General features: G+C 35.9%; 2 protein-coding genes across 9 annotated transcripts in view; one reads left to right on the forward strand and one right to left on the reverse strand.

Moving 5' to 3' along the window:
- Window positions 1-18,727, forward strand: part of red (LysM peptidoglycan-binding domain-containing protein red) — a 147,716-nt gene that overhangs the window by 115,586 nt on the left and 13,403 nt on the right. For all 8 annotated transcript variants that reach the window (XM_067761226.1, XM_067761228.1, XM_067761229.1 and 5 more), the window contains 2 exons: window positions 2,561-2,764; window positions 15,988-16,520. In XM_067761226.1, coding sequence (XP_067617327.1) covers window positions 2,561-2,764; window positions 15,988-16,520 — 737 coding nt within the window. The remainder of the gene's footprint in view (window positions 1-2,560; window positions 2,765-15,987; window positions 16,521-18,727) is intronic.
- LOC137237520 (uncharacterized) lies at window positions 5,681-6,987 on the reverse strand. Its single transcript, XM_067761235.1, has 3 exons — window positions 6,785-6,987; window positions 6,525-6,724; window positions 5,681-6,472 (listed from the first exon to the last, which is right to left on the reverse strand). Exons 1-3 carry the CDS (start codon window positions 6,868-6,870, stop codon window positions 6,240-6,242), a joined length of 519 nt encoding a protein of 172 aa, XP_067617336.1. The 5' UTR covers window positions 6,871-6,987; the 3' UTR covers window positions 5,681-6,239.

The raw sequence follows: 18,727 nt of genomic DNA on the forward strand, positions 1-18,727 counted from the left end.
ACCATAAATAAAACGCCAAGCATCTCCCTACGGCTCTGTAGTGAAGGCAGCTGTAAAAGTTTTAACCGGCTGCAATAGGGCGGTAGGTTCCTTGATGGATCCCAGGGCAAATGATTTAAAGCAAAGAGCAAAAATTGCTTCTGGACCGATTCCAATTTATCGCTATGAACCTGATAACGCGGGTTCTAGATAATGGAAGCATATTCCAATATAGGTCTTACTAATGATAAAAGAAGAGTTTTAGTGACATAGGGGTCATTGAATTCCTTTGACCACCTTTTTACGAAAGCCAAAGTGCCTCTAGCCCTATTCACACACGTTTCGATATGTAATTTGAAGTCCAGTTTAGGGTCCATTATAACGCCAAGATCATTAAAGTTTGTGACTTGCTTAATGATATAATCACCTATCATGTACTGATAGGTTTTAAAAGATTTCCTCGTAAAACATATAAACTTGCACTTCGGTAAATTTAGTGACATGACGTTCACGTCACACAACTCAACCAGGTTCAGGTGAGCGAATGGGCATAACCAGTTTGACATCGTCAGCGTACATCAGCGGTATGCAGCGCTTCAAAACATTTGGGAGGTCATTAATGAAGAGCAGAAACAACACTGGACCAAGGTGACTGCCCTGTGGAACTCCAGAAGATACATTGATGAATTCAGACAAGCAATTGTTAAACACAACGGTTTGCTTTCTACCTATCAAGTACGAAGAGACCCAAGAGAGAAGCCGTGATGGAAAACCCAATCTATCGAGTTTTAGTAGGAGTAAGAAATGGGAAACTTTATCAAACGCCTTACTGAAATCAGTGTAAATGACATCAACTTCGCAGTTCGTCCTTAAGCTATTGGATACGAGGGTTGTGAACTCCAGCAAGTTAGACACAATGGACTTACCCCTGCAAAAGCCATGTTGTGAAAAGTTCACTGCCGAAGATACTGCAAAAGCCAGTTGATTTGTGACAACTGATTCAAATAGTTTTGGAATAGCACAAAGTTTGGCTATTCCTCTATAGTTTGTGACACAAGATCTACTCCCACTTTTATAAATTGGTATTATAAACGACTCCTTCCACTTCTTAGGGAAGTTCTCAGCACAACAGATGGTATTTCATCAGGTCCACTGGAGTAGGAAATTTTCAGACTTTCCAGATACCTTAGTACCTCATCTGTATGAATATATGGGATACCTACTGAGTTAAGCGAAGGTAACATGTATTGATAATCCACCGGAGGGGAGTCAGGGATAGTCGAGTAATTGGATTTAAAAAAGTCAGCAAACATATTTGCAATCTCGGAGTCAATACTAGAAATCCGATCGTCACACTTCATTACAGAAGGAAACCCTTTAATTTTTCTTTTGGAGTTGACGAAGGAATAAAATGTTTTTGGATTGGAAGAAATCCGATGCTTAATCTTCATCAGATAATTCTTATAGCATCTTATCTGTAGCCTGTTGTACTTAAGGCGCAAGATGGAGTATGCAGCATAGTCACTATTAGAGCCAGATAATTTGAAACGATTGAAGAAGCGTGTTTTTTTGTTTTTTAGATAATTAAGTTCTCTAGAGCTCCAAGCAGTAGCTGGAGATGCTGAGGATGTTTTGGAAAAAGGCACACATTTGAGGAATATCGCATGTAAAACGTTGGTGAAATGGACGGAGCTCGCTTCAATATCTCCGTCGTACTCAGGCCACTTTATTTTAGAGACTTCGTCGATTAGTAAAGACCAATTGGCCTTTCTAAACAGAAACCGGCGCGAAGACGCATTCGGATCGGTAGTGTTCCGCACCGGTAAGCTAAGACAATCCAGGTAAATTGAAAGTGCTGGCTGATAAACATCCTCAGGCAATACCACTGGATCACATCGAGTAACAGAACAATTCGATATGTCGGCTGAAAAAATCAAATCAAAATATTTGCCGAATTTATTATGAATTCTGTTAAGTTGATAAAGCCCAATGTCTGCAAGATCATTTAAAAACTCGTAGAATACAACATTACAAGCAGTGGGAACTAGCATTCCGTCAATAAAATTCCACGACACAAAGGGCAGATTAAAATCGCCAGCCACTAAGACAGAATCAACAGACCTTGACACAGCAAATATAAATTTCAATAGGGAAGAATGTATTAAGTATACAGAAATATCTGACTGGGGCGGAATATAGGACGCAACAAAATATTTATAAGTAGATAAAAGTTTAACTCGCACGCAGAGGATTTCAATATCAGAAGAATCATCGAAGTACACTTCTTCAGCAGAGAACCTAGTATGTACGGCGATTAACACGCCTCCACCAACTCTGTTTCGTCGGTCTTTTCTAAAGATCTCATAAGAATCTGCTAATATCTCAGAGTTAAACACAGTTGGTTTCAACCATGTCTCAGTAAAAACCAAAACGTCATAACAGAGTTCATGACTACGGAGAAAAAGATCAACTAGTTTAGTATTTAGACCCCTAACATTCTGATAATAGACGTTGAGGCCATTATGAAAGGTGTCAGACAAATCTATGACTAATAAAATATACTTTTCTGCTTATATTTCAGTTCCATGAGATTGTACCCGATATGGATGATACGGACTACATGATGTTCAACGAGAAGCAATCTATACGTGAATCAGCGCGTACGCTAAAAAAATACGGCAGCACTTGCTGTAATCAAAATTTTAGAAATAATGATACGCTGATACGGCATGATGTTGAAAAGACGGATACACTACAGGGCATTGCACTGAAATATGGATGTACGGTAAGTCAATTTTTTTATAAAAGTATGTATGTACATATCGCTCATTTACTTCAATCGTGTCATAACTCAAAAAACATGACTTTTGAGTTAATAACATATAAACGTACCCAATAACATGATCTATGTTATATAAAAAAATCTCCTTAAAAATTTACCACGTGCTATACAAATGAAAATATGCCTTTATATGGCAGTTAAAATCTTGAAATAGCTCTCCTGGAAAATTGTGTTTTTTGAGTTATGACACTATTGAAGTAAATGAGCGATATGTTGCTAGGTATTATTATAAGTCAAGTAAGGTGGTAAATATATCCCTTTAATGTCGATTGTATTGATTTACCGCATTATTGATAGTTCGGTATAATAACGGGGCGTTCAAAATGTTATTTTCGTCTAAGCAAAAACAGAAATAAGCCGCTAAAGCGTAGCCATCTACTACAAGCTGCTCTAGCTCGACATCCATCCATGCCAAAAGAGGAAGGCAAGGCACCCTTTATTGGCCTCCTCTACAGGCTTTTAGATGCTTAGGTCCCTATTAAGCCCGCCAAAAATTGTTTTTATATATTATTTCTAGTCAATTTTAAAAGTTTAATATATGTGACCCGGTCTATGAAAAGGTGGCTTATGACTCAAAAAAGAAATTGCGAGAAACAGCTGTTAAAGATAAACAGTGAATTTCTTCAGTTTCTTAGTAGTAGTAGTAATTTTTTTTGAGTCATAAACCACCTTTTCATAGACCGGGTCACATATGTTGCATAATACTGATAATAGAAGCATCTGCTTTGAAATTCAAGTAAATCAAATGTTAACAACATTTTAAGTAAAGACGCCAATAATACTACGGCTAAAGTCATGTTTGTTGAAAGAAATCAAAGACAGAAAAGAACAGATATCGTTTTTACTTGATATTTTAATTTCTGCTTATTTTCAATCAAGTTATTTTGAATGACGTGTGAAATGCATTTAAAACCAGTAATATTTATTTAGTCATTATTTAATTGTTGTTTCAAACTAGCTTAAATTGTGTATAACAATATTTCTCGAAAAATAAATTAATTTTAATTTGTGGTTTAAAACGAATAACTTGAGATTTTTTAAACAAATTTAAGGCTAGCCATAGTTGACATCGATCTTCATAATACCTGCTTCACTGGCTGTGGTTTGTGCTTGTTGTTGTTGTTGTTGTAGCGATTAGGTTACTCCCCGAAGGCTTTGGGGAGTGTTATCGATGTGATGGTCCTTTGTCGGATACAGATCCGATACGCTCCGGTAACACAGCACCATTAAGGTGCTGGCCCGACCATCTCGGGAACGATTTATATGGCCACATTGAACCTTCAGGCCATCCCTCCCTCCCCACCCCAAGTTCCATGAGGAGCTTGGGGTCGCCAGAGCCTCGTCTGTTAGTGAAACGGGATTCGCCGCTCGAAGGTGAGGTTGACAATTGGGTTGGAGAAGCTATATATTGCGCTACACAACCCCTTGAATCCCTGTGGTTTGTGCTCTTCAGTACCAGTGTTTAAACATTTACATATCGCCGCCCGGAAAAATTGATGTCGTATGTTGCATTAAAATACTTTTGGGAAAACAGGTTTGAAGTTTGGAATTGTATTTCTCCAAAACGCCTCATTAGATTTCCTCCAAAGTCTGGGAGAATACTACTAGGCCACGAAGTTCTTAAATTGTTTTAGTTCTGTTATATATTGTTAATTATTTTGGAATTTATAAAGGATTTTCTTCAGTAAAATTTTGTCGTACGTTATATTTAGCAACAGTCTTGCAGGAATGTGTATAACGTACGACAAAATGTGCTCTCAATTTCAACCAAATTAAAGATTTTTTAAATTAGTTAAATATTGTATTTTATTTCTCATAAAAGTAAATAAATTAATTCACAGCAATTAAAAGCACAGTAGAGTGAACATCTTTCCAAAAAAAGTTAAATTCTGTTAAAAAAAAAACTAAATGTACGAGTATCATAACCAAACAACTTAAACAAATAAATAAATATAACAATTCAGTTTTTAAACAAAAATAAAGTAACAAAAACAATTAAACAAATAAATAAACAAAGCGATAAGTAGCTTACAATTTAAGTAAAGCTTGATAAATATCTTTATCTTCCTGGTTTTCCAGGAATGAAATGGCACTTGTTAAGTCTTTCTTTTTATTTTCATCAAGTGCTTTTTTCGGTAAAATACAAAAGGGTTTCTCCCAAATGGTTATGGATTTTGAAAATCTATTATTTTTTTTTTTTTGAATATTTGTAAACGAACAATTTGCATGTTCAAATGAAATTTTCGTTCCAATTTTGAACAAATAATTTCCAGAATATAGTAGAGATTTGCATTTAAAAAATTGTACATCTTTAAAATTCATATTTTCCGATTTTATAGAATAGCACTTAAAGTCATTATCAGTCATTTGTAACAAACAGAGTTTTGTATTTGGAAAGTTTGTATTTTTAAGCAGTCTTAATAATGTAAGTTGACTAGGAATTTAGACGTTTCGTAAGTATTTCTCAATTACGCTGTGAACACAATCAACCAGTTGTAAGCAAGAATGCACTGGCTCACTGAAATTTTGCTTAATTTCTATAATATGTGGATGATCGTGTAAGAATTGTAGCAAAGCAATCGCAGTTATACGATTCCTGTTTTGCGGAACGCACGAGTCACTCCATAATATAATGGTATTAATATTTGGATGCTCTTCTAAAATTTTATTGAATATTTTAATTAAGGCACTGGCAATGTCGTTTCCGCTTCGTCCGCTCAAAGTTTCGTTCCAAAGGGCGCAGTATATTACTTTTTCGCATCCAGGTAGTATAAGCGTACCAGTAAGGTTAAATACAGACAACTTTCTTTTATAGTAAAAGCTTGAAGCAAATAATTTAGGAAGTGAAAATACATTTTGTAGATCATACACTAAAACCGCAGTATTTTTGTCAATAATCTTGAGATCGGCATCACGTTCAGCTATTGTAAATCTTTTTTCATTTAAATGTTTCTCATACAGTTGAACAGAAGCTACCGTTTGTTTAGCATTATTTACTTTAAAGAGACTACATTTGTCGCAAACATCCTTACGTGGTGTATAAAACCCTAAGTTGAACTATGTGTTAAAAACATGCCTGTAAATACCTAAACTGACTGGGTTATTGAGTGAAATTTTATAGAGATCATACATTTTCTGGATGCTTAAATTGGCCTCCAAATATTTTCTTGAGGTGCAGGATCTACAGTAATGTGATTCGACTGTAGGGAAGCTCAAAATATGATTCTTTACTTCCTCTATTCGACTTTCTTCGGTACGTTTTCTCCCACGATGATGTAGTTTAGACAAAGATTCCTTCTTGTCTACTGCATAATGTTTGCGAAAATAGTTGTAGATGACTCGTTCGGATATTGATAAGGTGTTTAAGAAAAAGCTTTTGCAAACCTGTACAGTTTTGGTACATGATTTCAAATAGAATTTAAAGCTGTTCTTTTTTTTTTGGATCGTCCTGCCTTTTGGTCTCACATCGTCTGCGTTTAACTTCCTCCTGTTTTACAAAATTAGCATAAAAGGTCTGTTTCTCTGTAGGACCTAGGCTCCAGAAATGATCGAGTATAAGTTGCCTTTCTTGTACGAAATTTTTTCTCACATTTTGTTTCCAAAGTTCGGGATTTCGCTCACGTTTCCTAGTTACTGGAGCCTCGCTGTAATCTGAAGATAAATATTGATAAATTAACTAAAATAAGAAAAGGCACATACATACAAGAATTGCTGGCATGTGACGGCAAATTTCGAAGTTGGCTGCCAACATCATTTGGTGTTGAATCGATTGTCGGAGCAATAGATTCATAATAATGCGTTATTGCAGACTTTTTCGAAGTATTTGGAATGTAGTTCGGATCTTTCTGATCATCATCTGGTGAAAAATCACTATCGCTATCGCTTAGTATTTCACGTTCCATACTGTAATAATATTAGATGTTTTCAATTAATTGTATTGCATATTTTTGAATTTATACTTACTCATTAATTTCCGGCGGCAAAAGTGGCGCAGATGATTCGTCCGTACTCGCCGACATCGTAATCGATACTAAATATTGTGCGATCATGCGGTTTTGTATGACACATAAGACAAAATGTTACCACTCTTCTGTAAAAGTTTGTCTTATGTGTTGGTTAATTGGTGATTACGACAATATTTTACCGAGTGTTCAAAGAACAAAGTATATACGGAGAATTGTCGTACGTGAAAATTAGTTGTCACATGGGACAAAATTAGACGAAATCGCTTGTGACCTTGCACATACGACAAAATTCTGCTCAATATCTCTGAAACTAAAAGAGATAGCGAAAAACGGATGAGGTGATTCGAAAGATCTTGATTAGTTTAGTATAACTACATTATTAACTCAATTCGGCCCAAATTTCACATACGACATCAATTTTTCCGGGCGACGATATATATGATGAATTTCATATCAAAACCTATAAAAAAGGGCACATTTTGAACCCGACCCCCTCAGATTTTGATGAAATTTTGCATAGAGGTACACTTTTCCTATGCAAACATCACCTCGTTTTTAGAAATTGCATTTTTTGAAAAATTGTGGGCGTGGCAAGGTGTCAAAGTTGTGAAAAATGACGGTAATAGGTACTTTTGAGCTGTGATAACTACGGAATGGCTCAACCGATTTTAAAGATCTTGGTACCATTGGAAAGGTATTCAAATAGGCTATACTGTAAGAATTTTTATTTCGCTGGAAAGCTTTTTTTCTTTTCAAATGCTTAATATTTGTAATTTTTTCCAAGTTTAGTTTTTAAAAAACTTAAAAAAGATGGGTTTTCATCGAAATATGGTTTACAGTATACCTTTCTAAAAAAAAATTATTTTATTTTAAAACGCTTGGCCTTTGAAGTTTTTTTCAAGTTTATAATTATATTTTAGAAAAAAAAAAAAATTTGTCAGTGTATTAAAATTTGTTTACAGTGTATGTTTTCGAAGGCCGATCTGAATACTTTTCCAACATCTTTGAAATCGCTTGAGCCATTCCGTAGTTATCACAGCTCAAAAGTACTTATTACCGTAATTTTTCACGCATTATTCACAACTTTGACACCTTGCCACGCCCACAATTTTTCAAAAATGCAATTTCTAAAAATGAGATTGTGTTTGTCTAGATAAAGTGTACCTGTATGCATCATCATCAAAATCTGAGGGGGTCGGGTTCAATGCATATCGGTTTTGATATGAAATTCATCATATGTACTTACATAGAATAGTAAAGTTAAATAAGATAAAATTGACTAGAATTTCTTTTGTTTGCCTAGTGTTGTGCACATTGTTGTTTTTGATTTTGCCTTTTTCGTGAAACTTTCGAGTCCATGAGTTTATATTTAATAGCCAAAGTGTCTTTTGAAATCCACATTCTATGTGATAAATGGGCATACATACATATATACAAGAATTTTTTTAAAAACTGGCACACCGAATTGAAGCTACATATTTCAGTAGATATCACGTGCTGTTAAGTATATACAAGTCATAGATACAAACTTCTAATGGTATGAATCTGTTCGTCGCTCTACCGCTCATCGGCAAATGACTCAATTCATAATGATTTCACAGAATGCCCCCTACGTGTTTCGGCTGCCAATAAGGCTGAAGCCAAGGACGTAACTGTATAATAGAAACCAATAAAAGCGCTTAATAAATAAATAAATACAAGGCGCGATTGATATACATAACTCCGAAGAGATTTGGGCCGAGCTTCGCTTGCAATTTACGTCGTGCTCCTTTTATTTTTTCCTACAAATTGGTGGGACAGGAGCTACATGTTTTACGCCCAGTCCGAACGGCATCTGCAATGCTGGGACTTCGGTGCACGCTAGCACCACACCACCGTGGGGCTTATTTATTTACGGTATTAGTAACCAAATTTTTTTTTTTTATTTATTAGTAACCAAAAAACTGAAAACAATGTATGTTCTTTCTTTCTAATCAGGTTTTTTGTTTTTCCAAAACGTTATATATATAAAAAGTGCGCGTGGTTATCATCCGTTTCGCTCATTTTCAATACCAATCTATTCTGGTTCCAGATAAGCTCGTGTACCAAATTTGGTGAAGATATCTCGATATTTACTCAAGTTATCGTGTTAACGGACAGACGGACGGACGGACATGGCTCAATCAAATTTTTTTTCGATACTGATGATTTTGAAATTCGGAGGTCTATATCTATCTCGATTCCTTTATACCTGTACAACCAACCATTATCCAATCAAATTTATAATACCCTGTGTACAAGTACAGCTGGGTATAAAAAAAGTCGAAGACAAAAATTGCAAAGCGTGTGCCCCACAAAATGGGCCAATGTCTTGAAGAGGTATCCACTTACATTGAACTTCAGCCAGCAATATCCGAAGCCTCTGAAAAGATAGCAGGAGGGAAAAACGACAAAACTGCAGTACAAGCTTCTTAGTTTCAAGCTGCTACTTCTAGCGTGCAATTACAAACGTTGCTGTTGTTGTTGTAGCGATAAGGACACTCTCCGAAGGCCTTGGGGAGTTGTTGATGGTCCTTTGCCGGATGCAGATCCGGTACGTTCCGGTAACAAGCACAATAAAGGTACCAGCCCGACCATCTCGGGAAACGATTTGTTATGACGACATGAAACCTTCTAGGCCATACCGCCCTCCCACCCCCTTGATCCATCAGGAGTTCGGGGTCGCCAGAGCCTCGGCTGTTAATGAAACAGGATTCGCCACGGATATGTGAGGTTGACAATTGGGTTGGATAAGCTATATAATGCGCTGGCAACCCCTTGAGAGAGTTGCGCTACACAAGAAACCACGCATCAGTAAACATCAATTAAAGAGATGCAACGTTGATACTGAGAGCGTCGAAGATTATTATAGAATCGCATTCTATATTCCATTCTTTGATACATTTATAACTCATATCAAGAGCCGTTGCATGAAACACCAACTAATTTTCGAAAATTTCGGTGTTTTGTTCCCCAAAAATGAATACAACGCTGAAAAATGCAATAAACTGTATGAATTTTATGAAAGTGTTGTGAATTGCTCCAAAACCGAGTTTGCAATGGAAGTCAAAATGTGTAGAAGGCGAGTTGATGGCCAGAATTTTAACCCGAAAACCCCCCCCTGTAAATCCGCCACTGACTATTTTGCATTATTGAATATTAGAGTTATTTATTCAACAGTTTAGCGATTGGAACGCTAGCAGAAGGTGGAAAAAGCGGAATTTCCCTAAATTCGTTACAATTTTTACAAATTTCAATGCATTATCTTTTAACCAATTGTGGATGTCTCAAAAAAATATCAGAGATCGTTAATTGCTGCGGCGATCAATCATTACTTATACATTTAATCAAATATATATTATGTGTACATATGTATGTGTGCATCTTTAATTCGCATAACCACATATGGGCAATCATTTAAATCCATTTTCAATAACAATCAATAACTTCTTTTTTATTTAATATTATTAAAATACATGCTGACAACAATGCATCGATCATTCACTGAATATGTTCATATGTACAGTGATGGTCAAAACATTTGCCACTTTACAAAACTGCGAGTTTTGACATTGTCTTTATTTAGCGAGCCAGGCTCATATTGCTTTATACAATTGTTTTTGTTATTGATATTAGAGATGAATTATGCTGACCAGGCAGTTTTTGCTTTATTGTCACAAACCAGGACACCCTAGCAAACAACTGCTTGATCTAGCCTCGCGTTCAAGAGGGTTAAAGGAACATCTCCAAAACCGCTATGATGAGATCCGACACCTGCCAACACAGCCCTTTGATCCAGACAAGCATAACGACGCCCTAGGCAAAATCCACACAGAATCGGTAAACACTTTGCCGTTATCAATATGCATTATCCTACCCTTGCAGAAGAAGAAACCACACTACCACGGCAGACACGTGACTTCATTCTGAATATTGTAACAGGTTAAACCCTTACTTGTCCAGAATCAACCCCGATGTAACTTCTGCGTGCGATGTGTCCGCCTCGAACATCACTTCCCTATGGTTCATCTCTGTCTAAACTGCTAGTTTCTTTGGACTCCCCTTAGAGGAGTTTGATGACAATTTATGCGTGGTCGCACCCAGTGAATGGGGCAAAGCACGGTTAACACAACAACAACATGTTTTTGAGTTTCACTTCTTCTTGAGCTAGCTTTTCGGAAACTGAGTATTGAACTCGAAATGTCCAACATTCATACTTCATACTTCACCATATGAATGCCCCGCTGTACGCTTTGTAAATTGTTTCTAAGTATTGCCTTTTTATACTCAGCTGAGCAGAGCTAACAGAGTATATTAATTTTATTCGAACCGAAAAAGTGGGATAATTCATTACCAAAGACGGATAAAGCGATGAAACTTGGTAGATGAGTTCACCTTATGACGCAAAATAGAAAATTAGTAAAATTTTGGACAATGGACGTGGCACCGCCCACTTTTAAAAGAAGGTAATTTAAAAGTTTTGCAAGCTGTAATTTGGAAGTCGTTGAAGATATCATAATGAAATTTGGCAGTAACTTTACTACTATTACTATATGTATGCTTAATAAAAATTAGCAAAATTGGAGAACGACCACGCCCACTTTAAAAACATTTTTTTTAAGTCAAATTTTAACAAACGATTTAATATCTTTACAGTATATAAGTAAATTATGTCAACATTCAACTCCAGTAATGATATGGTGCAACAAAATACAAAAATAAAAGAAAATTTCAAAATGGGCGTGGCTCCGCCCTTTTTCATTTAATTTGTATAGAATACTTTTAATGCCATAAGTCGAGCAAAAATTTAACAATCCGTGTGAAATTTGGTAAGTGCCTAGCTTCTATGACGATAACTGTTTTCTGTGTTTCTGTTTTTCGTTTTCTCTTGGCCGGTAATTTGAGCAAAAACCGATATATCTTTACCAAACTTAGTTCATGTACTTATCTGAACTCACTTTATCTTGGTATTAAAAATTGGTGAAATCCGAATATGACCACGCTCACTTTTTCGATATCGAAAATTTAGAAAAATGGAAAAACTTCCATAATTCTATACCAAATACGAAAAAAGGGATGAAACATGGTGATAGGATTGGTTTTTTGACGCAAAATATAACTTTAGAAAAAACTTTGTAAAATGGGTGTGACACCTACCATATTAAGTAGAAAAAAATTCAAAAGTTCTGCAGGGCGAAATCAAAAGCCCTTGGAATCATGGCAGGAATGCTGTTCGTGGTATTACATATATAAATAAATTAGCGGTACCCGACAGATGATGTTCTAGGTCACCCTGGCCCACATTTTGGTCGATATCTCGAAAACGCCTTCACATATACAACTAAGGGCCATATCGTACAAACACATGCTAGAGTCACCCTGGTCCACCTTTTTGGCGATATCTCGAAAAGGCCTCCACCTATAAGACTAAGGCCCACTCCCTTTTAAAATACTCTTTAATACCTTTCATTTGAAACCCATGTCATACAAACACATTCCAGAGCTACCCTAGGTTAATTTTCCTACATGGTTATTTTGCCTTATTTGAAAAAGGATGAAGGAATATCGTTACAAAAAACCTCACCCTTGGTCTAAAATTTGGTCGATATTGTATTGTCTGGCTAATCAAAGCCACTATGGAAATTTTTTGGCAATAAGGCTAGTGGCTTCTTATATCGTGACGAACACCATATATGAAAATCAGTCTTTATAAAATCACAAAAGAAAGGTCTAGTTTTCTGCAAAATTTTTGCAGGATATCTGTTAAAGCCACTATGACTCAAGTTTTATAATAGACCAACGATCCTGCTTCAGTTGGAAGTATGCACTGACGAAATTTCAACTTCTATAAAATGACAAAGGTCAGGCAGTCACGGGCTCTTAGACTATGTGTAAATTCTGTTAATATCATTTTCGAATATTTCTTACTCCAAATTCAATTAAAGGTAGCCTTTACATCTGAGTATAATGAAATTAAATTTTTAAATACCCGTAAGAATTGATTGAATTTAATATTTTACAAATTCTGTACTGATCTAAATAAATATATTTTCATCCATGCTAGGGAGCAGTCAACGTTCCCTTATATACCCGAAACAGGTGGGCCTGATCTGCCTTGCTGCTCTCTATTCGTGTCAGTTATCGCTTAGAACACTCCACTTCACTAGCGTACTTTGCTATGTAACGGCAAAAACTGTCAAAGTGGTTAAGCGCCAATTAATGAATGAATATATTTTTACTTAGCACCTCAACGCAAATTGATCACACCACTTTACAGTTGTACTCGCTTTTTGAGTGACTACCCTGCAGGAAAAAAAGCTAACTAAAAGGAAAATAGAAGCTGTTTTTACATTACTTCTTAACTTGTTTCAGTATAAAAACGAGCTAATCTATTGTTATCTGTTTATAGACATGTTCTAATAGAAACGTAACTTAAAAATTTTGTTAAAGCATATATGACACTACTTCATTTTTGCTTGGATTCCAAGCTAAAATAAACTGACGAAACTTTATCGGAACTTCAAAACACAACAACAATTTCTATCATGAAAAAGTGAGACCACTATTCCCCAAAAATTAGTGAGTTTGACATGTTTTTGTTTATGTTTTACATTTTATTTTTACATTAACACTTTTAACAATAAAAACAATGCAAATAACACGCGAAAATTATTTCGGTCTCTAATGGTTCACTTTTTTCACAAGAATGTTGATTTTAGCTGTTTTTTTGCACCAAATTTTCAAACAAAAAACAAAATTTTCATGTGACGGAAAAAAATAATGAAAAAGCGGCCGAATGTCAAAAAAACCTATCGAAATACAAACTGGCTCGTTTGTTTTTAATGAACTAGATTGTATTTTCGTTTAATGGTGTGTTCAGTTTATACTTATATTTAAGAATTCATGAGCTTAACACCGACTTATAATAATTGAATTTCAATTATTATGTTTTTTAAGAGAAATTCAATTATTATAAGCCGGTGTTAAACTCATGAATTCCTAAATTGTATTTTCCTTGTATTTCGTTAGTTTTTTGAAATATAGTTTACACACTTACACCAGTACTGAAGCCGTATTAGGAGTTAGTGCGATAAAAAATTGAATATGAAATACAAGAAAAAATACACGAAAATAAAGTAGTGTCATATAGGTATAAGAGGACGTATCTCAGCAAAATCATTGGGCATTTTTTATGCGTATATGCGTTTCCGCTTAAATTTTGTATGGAGATATAAAAAAGCGGCCATTAAAGAGGGCGTATGTCAAGAAACCGCTTAAACACTGAAAATATACAAAAGATATGAATTTAAACGCATTCAGCTACGTCATGCCTATGAACTTTAATTAGAGCTTACGATTTCTGCTTTAATACAAGCGGGATTTTCCAGACCCGAGAAATCGAGAACTCGACTTCTCGCGAGATTCTCGTTTCTCGAAGTACTCGTAACTCTCGCGAGCTTCTCGACATAAACTTAATTGCTTTATGGACAGTATTTATACACTTGGATTTTTTACTTGTGATTTTTTTTATTATATTGCTTTCCAATGACATTTAACTCAAAACATATTTATTATACATATAATTTTGTTCACAATATTTTATTTTTTAACGAGACATCGCTTCTCGCGGGATTCTCGAATCTCGAAATACTCGTAATACTCGCGAGCTTCTCGTCTTTCAATTCAGTCGCTGCAATGGCATGCCATTAAAAGTATTCTAGACAAATTAAATGAAAAAGGGCGGAGCCACGCCCATTTTTAAAATTTCTTTTATTTTTGTATTTTGTTGCACGATATCATTACTGGAGTTGAATGTTGACATAATTTACTTATATACTGTAAAGATATTCAATTTTATGTTAAAATTTAACTTAAATTTTTTTTTTAAAGTGGGCGTGTTCTTCATCCGATTTTGCTAATTTTAATTAAGCACACATATAGTAATAGGAGCAATGTTCCTGCCATTTTTCATCATGATATCTTCAACGACTGCCAAATTACAGCTTGCAAAACTTTGAAATTACCTTCTTTTAAAAGTGGGCGGTGCCACGTCCATTGCCCAAAATTTTACTAATTTTCAACCCACCTACCAAGTTGCATCGCTTTATCCGACTTTGGTAATGAATTATCGCGCTTTTTCGATTTTTCGAAATTTCCGATATCGAAAAAGTGGGCGTGGTTATAGTCCGATATCGTTCATTTTAAATAGCGATCTGAGATGAATGCCCAGGAACCTACATACCATATATCATCAAGATACCTCAGAATTTACTCAAGTTATCGTGTTAACGGACATACGGACGGACGGACGGACATGGCTCAATCAAATTTTTTTTCGATACTGATGATTTTGATATATGGAAGCCTATATCTATCTCGATTCCTTTATACCTGTACAACCAAACGTTATCCAATCAAAGTTAATATAAAAAATAATTTTTAAAAAAATTTTAAGTTAAACGGTTTTATTGAAAACAATACTTACATAAAGTATTTTGATGTCACTTCTACCGGACTGTATGTAATATTTGTTCCAAATATGAGCCAAATCGGACATCATAGGTCGCTTTCTATTCATGTATGTATTATGTGTTCCAAATATGGACCAAATCGGACCACAAATACGATTTTTTTGAATATCTCGATCTTTGCGCCACCTAGCGGCGATTTTTACATATACCGCTTTCTATTCTTGTATGTATTATGTGTTCCAAATATGAGCCAAATCGGACCACAAATACGATTTTTGTGAATATCTCGATCCTTGCGCCCCTAGCGGCGATTCTTTTTCATAGCTCGCTTTCTATTCTTGTATGTATTATGTGTTCCAAATATGAGCCAAATCGGACCACAAATAGGATTTTTGTGAATATCTCGATCCTTGCGCCACCTAGCGGCGATTTTTTTCTTATTATTGCATTTTCATCGGGTTCTGAACTCTATTCCAAGTTTCAAGCTTGTAGCTTATAGGGAAGTTACTTAAATTTCAATGACAAAATTCGTGCCAACCAGCCTGTCAAGTCAAGCTAAATAAAACCGTTTAAAAACTGATGGTTTTCTATCAATCAAATGCATTTATTTATCTCAATCTATGTATGTGACACTTCAATATACTGCTACTAACTACCTATAATTGATACAATTTAATGATCAATCGATTTTCATTTTGGTTTATCTTTGCAGACGGAACAAATACGACGCGCTAATCGTCTCTTCGCCTCAGACAGTCTATTTTTAAAGCAATTTTTGTTAGTGCCGGTGGATAGGTCATCACCATATTATCCCAAATCCGATGAAAATAATCCATTAGAAATTAATTATGATTTTACAGAACTACAAAATAATATAAACACAGGAAGTGAAGTCAATACAAATGTGAATATAACAAACGCTGACAATGCTAATGCAGATCCACTTGGAGTATTTGCTGCAGCTGCATCACCAAAAGCTAGCAATGACACACCATACAATACACGTCCATCCACCACTCTGCCAGCACGCCCATATTCAATTGCCGGTGAATTATTAGTGCAAAATAGTCAAGATGATGTTGCGTTAAATAATCACAGCAACAATAGTAGTAAACAAAGTAAATCGCTTGATTCAGTGGTCACCATGACACCGGAAGAGGAGAATCGTAAATGTATAAATGAATTTTTAAGTAAAATCGATTCAACCATTTCCGAATCACGAAAATATGTGGAAAAGTCAAAGGAGTAAGTTTTTTTTAAATACACTTGTTTTATAATGTTGTTAATTATTTTATATGGCGATGCAAAGAATTAAATATTATTGTTTTTCTATTCAGTTTAATTATTCTGTTTGATTAATTTTGGCACTTAACACGCGCATTGTATTCGGAGGTAATGAAAAAAAGTATTAATTTTGCCGAAGTGATCCTGAAAGTATGCTATACGAAATATATCAAGAAAATAGTTGATTGGTGAAAAAGTTGTGTATGGAAAATATTTTTAATGTACATAACTAATTAGATACAATTAACAATGTGAATGTAAAAAAGTCCATTAATCGTTTTTATTTAATTAGTGGTGTAGTTGAAATCCCAGTATGGGCAAAGTAGCATTTACATTGCCGCACATCTGAAGATCTTCAAAAGTGCTTGCTATCAGAAATAGGACAGATAGCAGCGTAATGCCAATTTCACACAGAGGCTTAATGAAATAATTAGTAAAGTTTTCTACATTAAAGCCCTAATCGAACTCAATCTTCCATACAAAATACAAAATCTTAATTGTCTCATTATTGCTTTATTGAATGCCTAATCGAGTGAAAAATCCAGTCGGTTTTGCTCGGTGCTTCGAAATTTTATTGTCAATGTAACAAATGACAATCAAAAATAAATTATTTTCAATAATTTACGAAAAATAGAAAAACAAGAAAAAATTCAAAATTTATATTCGCTGCATTTGCTACAAAAGATAATATGGCGTTTTCGAAAATAGGCACATATTTGGTGAGGTGCAACAGCTATGGGTAGTTGCGAATGAATTTCATTTTGATTGTATTTATAGTTAAGAAGGAAACGGCGGCTTTCCATTTTAACTATTTTTTGCAAAAAAAAATAAAAATAATTTTTCGGGCTGCTGACAGATGGCTGCGACCCTGGTCGCCCAAGTAGCAATTTAAAGCCATTTTGATGGCATGTAAGTCGCCTAAAACCTACGGAATGTTACGGTCAATGTACTACAACCAGCCAGAGTTGTTGATAAAATTAAGAATATTCGGGATTGCTATCACAAATAAACCTCTGGGATCATCTAGAAACGGGGTTCCAAGGAACCTTAGTCGGACTCTAGCTAGAGCCGGGCAGTTACACATAAAGTGTTCTTCTGTCTCCCTGGCATTTGGATCTTTGCAGCTTCTGCAGTAGTCGTTATACGGGATGCCCCTCTTTTCCGCATGCGTACCTACTGCCCAATGACCGGTGCAGACTGCTATCAGTGCCTACTTCGACACTGCTTGTTTCCTCGCTCATCTCCGATGAGCCCCTGCGTGCCAGCTCGTCGTCCTTCTCGTTACCCTCTATCCTCCTATGACCCGGGATCCAGATAACGCATAGTTCTATATTGGTGGATAACTGGGATATGAGTCGCTTACAAGCTCACACTAATTTTGCTTTAGTTTGTGGCGAGGAAAGCGCTTGGCTATCCGACAGGATGCAAACTTTACCAGCTGCATTCAAGCCCTCCAGTGATTTGCAGGCGTGCCAAATCGCGAGAATTTCTGCTTGATGCAAACAAATCTAGGGACTCATAGTAGACCCCGGCCCCCACTCCCGATTCCATCTTGGAGCCGTCAGTATAGATTTGGATGTCGTCGACCCTTATGCCCGGGTTTCTTTTCCACTCGTTCCTGCTTGGAATGGCGGTATTACAACCGTACTCAAACTTCAGTTTGCGAGGGTAGTAATCTGTCTCGGTACTACATGTACCATCCGGAAGTTTCTTTAGGATACTACTATGCCCTTGCTGAGTATCCTTCCAACACCCAGACTCCCTGACTCTCAGTGCGGTTTGTGACGATGTACAAAGTGGGTGCAGGTGCAAAATGGGGTCTAAAGCAGCTTTGGGGCAAGTGCGTCCGGCCCGTATGGCCACAACACACGCAGTGCGCTGGACTTTTTGCAGGCTGGTGAGATTGTAGCTCTTACTAAGAGCTTCCCATCAGACTATGGAACCATAGGAATTTAGGCACTACTTCGAGATCATTTTATTTCGGGACAATCTTCAAACAATTGCTATTTTCGGGGTCATTTCGAGTTTGCCTTAAAGAATCATGTAGGGATGGTTTTCTGATCATTCTGAAACATATTTTGAGGATCATTTTGGGACTGTTTTCAAATAATTTCGCGAATATTTCGGTATCGTTTCGTCATTTCAAAACATGCTTTTCGGATTATAAC

The sequence above is a fragment of the Eurosta solidaginis genome, chromosome 1 (genome assembly GCF_040869045.1).
Source record: "Eurosta solidaginis isolate ZX-2024a chromosome 1, ASM4086904v1, whole genome shotgun sequence".
Classification (NCBI taxonomy): domain Eukaryota; kingdom Metazoa; phylum Arthropoda; class Insecta; order Diptera; family Tephritidae; genus Eurosta; species Eurosta solidaginis.